The sequence below is a fragment of the Brachypodium distachyon genome, chromosome 5, assembly GCF_000005505.3.
Source record: "Brachypodium distachyon strain Bd21 chromosome 5, Brachypodium_distachyon_v3.0, whole genome shotgun sequence".
Lineage (NCBI taxonomy): Eukaryota > Viridiplantae > Streptophyta > Magnoliopsida > Poales > Poaceae > Brachypodium > Brachypodium distachyon.
Genome location: NC_016135.3, coordinates 2,754,463 through 2,756,792, shown reverse-complemented (window position 1 = coordinate 2,756,792; position 2,330 = coordinate 2,754,463). Strand labels below are relative to the sequence as shown.

At 44.4% G+C, this 2,330-nt stretch overlaps 1 protein-coding gene across 1 annotated transcript; it reads left to right on the top strand.

The window, feature by feature from the left end:
* The first annotated feature begins 1,056 nt into the window (after positions 1–1,056).
* Positions 1,057–1,817, top strand: LOC112269488. Its single transcript, XM_024456295.1, has 2 exons — positions 1,057–1,470; positions 1,575–1,817. Exons 1-2 carry the CDS (start codon positions 1,152–1,154, stop codon positions 1,589–1,591), a joined length of 336 nt encoding a protein of 111 aa, XP_024312063.1. The 5' UTR covers positions 1,057–1,151; the 3' UTR covers positions 1,592–1,817.
* Positions 1,818–2,330: the final 513 nt, after the last annotated feature.

Here is a 2,330-nt window from a genome sequence, read left to right as displayed (position 1 = left end):
AATTGGCACGAGTCTACTTACAAGCTTTGTGGAGATGGAGATCACCATGAAGAGAGCCATACCATTTCACATTATAATTGCTTTATTTGTGTTATTGTTATGTCTCAGTTTTACCTCTATTAGATAGTTGGTAGTTTAAATCTCTCAAAGAAGGTCTAGTCGGTCGCCCCGCCAAGTGCTGCACCATCACAAGTTGGACATTCTTGGTAGTGGGCTCATGAAATTGAGGTGCTACCAATTCTTTCCAACTAGGTGGGTTTGAGTCGGACTCTTACAGCGGAAGCACTTGGTAAGCTAGACGAGTCCATCACAACGGTTGTGGGGCTCGGAGCGAGGTAGGTCGGGAGCCGGGGCATGTGATGCCACCCGACTAACAGGAGTCGTATGAGATGCGATTGGCAAGGTGTTGCCTACCTAGATCACTTGGCGGCTAGCGGTGATCCTAAAGCTCACTAGTCGTTTTGCTTATTTAGGATCCTGAATCACTTAGTAACCATCGGAGAGATGTTGGTTCTAGTGGGAGCATAAGTATTAAAGCGTTTAATATTCCTGCTCTTTTATGAATACATGTCTTAAGTGTTTTGCATATTTTCTGTTGTAGATCAATGGCACCTAGCAACCTTCCTCATTTGTCCACTTTTGCGTTGAGGTCGATCCTAGAGAAAGATAAACTTAATGGAACTAATTTCACCAACTGGTATCGTAATCTGAGGACAGTCCTCAAGCAAGAAAAGAAGGACCATGTTCTAGACACTCCACTTCCAGATGAGCCTGATGAAGATGCGACAGTCGCTGTCATGAATGCCCACCGTAAGGCTAGAGATGAGTCTACGGAAATTAGCTGTCTTATGCTTGCACACATGGAACCGGACTTGCAGCAGCAGTTCGAGAATGTTGAGGCATACGATATGATCGAAAGCCTCCAAAGTATGTTCCAGGCTCAGGCAAAGACCGAGAGGTATCAAGTCTCTCAAGCTTTGCTTAGCTGTAAGCTCAAAGACGGTGATCCACTGAGTCCGCACGTGATCAAGATGACTGGTTATGTGCAGTCTTTGGATAGGCTGGGTTTTCCCATAAGCGATGAGTTCGCTACAGATATAGTTCTGAACTCTCTTCCTAGTGCATATGCTCCGTTCATCTCGAACTATCACATGCATGGTATGGATAAGAAGCTCACTGAACTACATGGGATGCTCAAGACAGCAGAGGCTGACCTCAAGAAAGGCACCAGTCAAGTGTTGATGGTGCGGAATAAGGCTAAGTTCAAGAAGGGTTCTTGGACTAAGAAGAAGAAGGCTAAGTCAGGAGGCAAAACTCAGGACTCTGTCCCGAGCGCTGCCTCAGGGACTAAGCCGTCTCCTGCAGCTGGATCCACTTGCTTCTATTGCAAGACGGATGGGCACTGGAAGAGGAACTGCAGCAAGTTTTTGGCTGACAAAGCCAAGAGTGGAAGTGGGACTTCTAACTCAGGTACGCTTGTTTGTAATGTTATAGACATTTATCTTGCTGATGCACCTAACAGTTCATGGGTATATGATACCGGATCAGTAATTCACATCTGCAACTCGTTGCAAGGGCTGGTAAGAACTAGGAGCGTGGCAAGAGGCGAGGTTGATATTCGAGTCGGCAACAAAGCGAGAGTCGCTGCGTTGGAAGTAGGCACGATGCAACTTCATTTACCTTCAGGATTCTTAATGGAGCTGAATAATTGTTATTATGTTCCAGTGCTTAGTCGAAACATTATTTCTGCCTCATGTTTAATGAGACAAGGTTATAAGTCGAATATTAAGAATAATGGTTGTTCTTTATATTTGAAAGATATGTTTCACAGCTTTGCACCCGTCCAGGACGGGTTATTTATTTTGAATCTTGATAGTGAATCAGTCTATAACATAAATGTGAAAAGGTTAAAACCAAATGATCTGAATATGACTTACTTTTGGCACTGTCGGCTTGGTCATATAAGTTGGAAGCGCATGAAGAAGCTCCATGATGATGGACTTTTAACTTCGTTCGACTTGGAGTCGTTCGAGACATGCGAGTCATGCCTACTCGGCAAAATGACCAAGACGCCTTTTGCAAGGAGTTGTGAAAGGGCGTCCGACTTGTTGGAACTAATACATAGTGATGTATGTGGCCCAATGAGCACGACAGCCAGAGGTGGTTATGAGTACTTCATTACCTTCACTGATGATTTGAGTAGATATGGATATGTCTATTTAATGAAACACAAGTCGGAAGCCTTTGAGAAATTCAAGGAATTCCAGAGTGAGGTACAAAATCAACTCGGCAAGAAAATAAAGTTTCTACGGTCGGACCGTGGAGGCGAG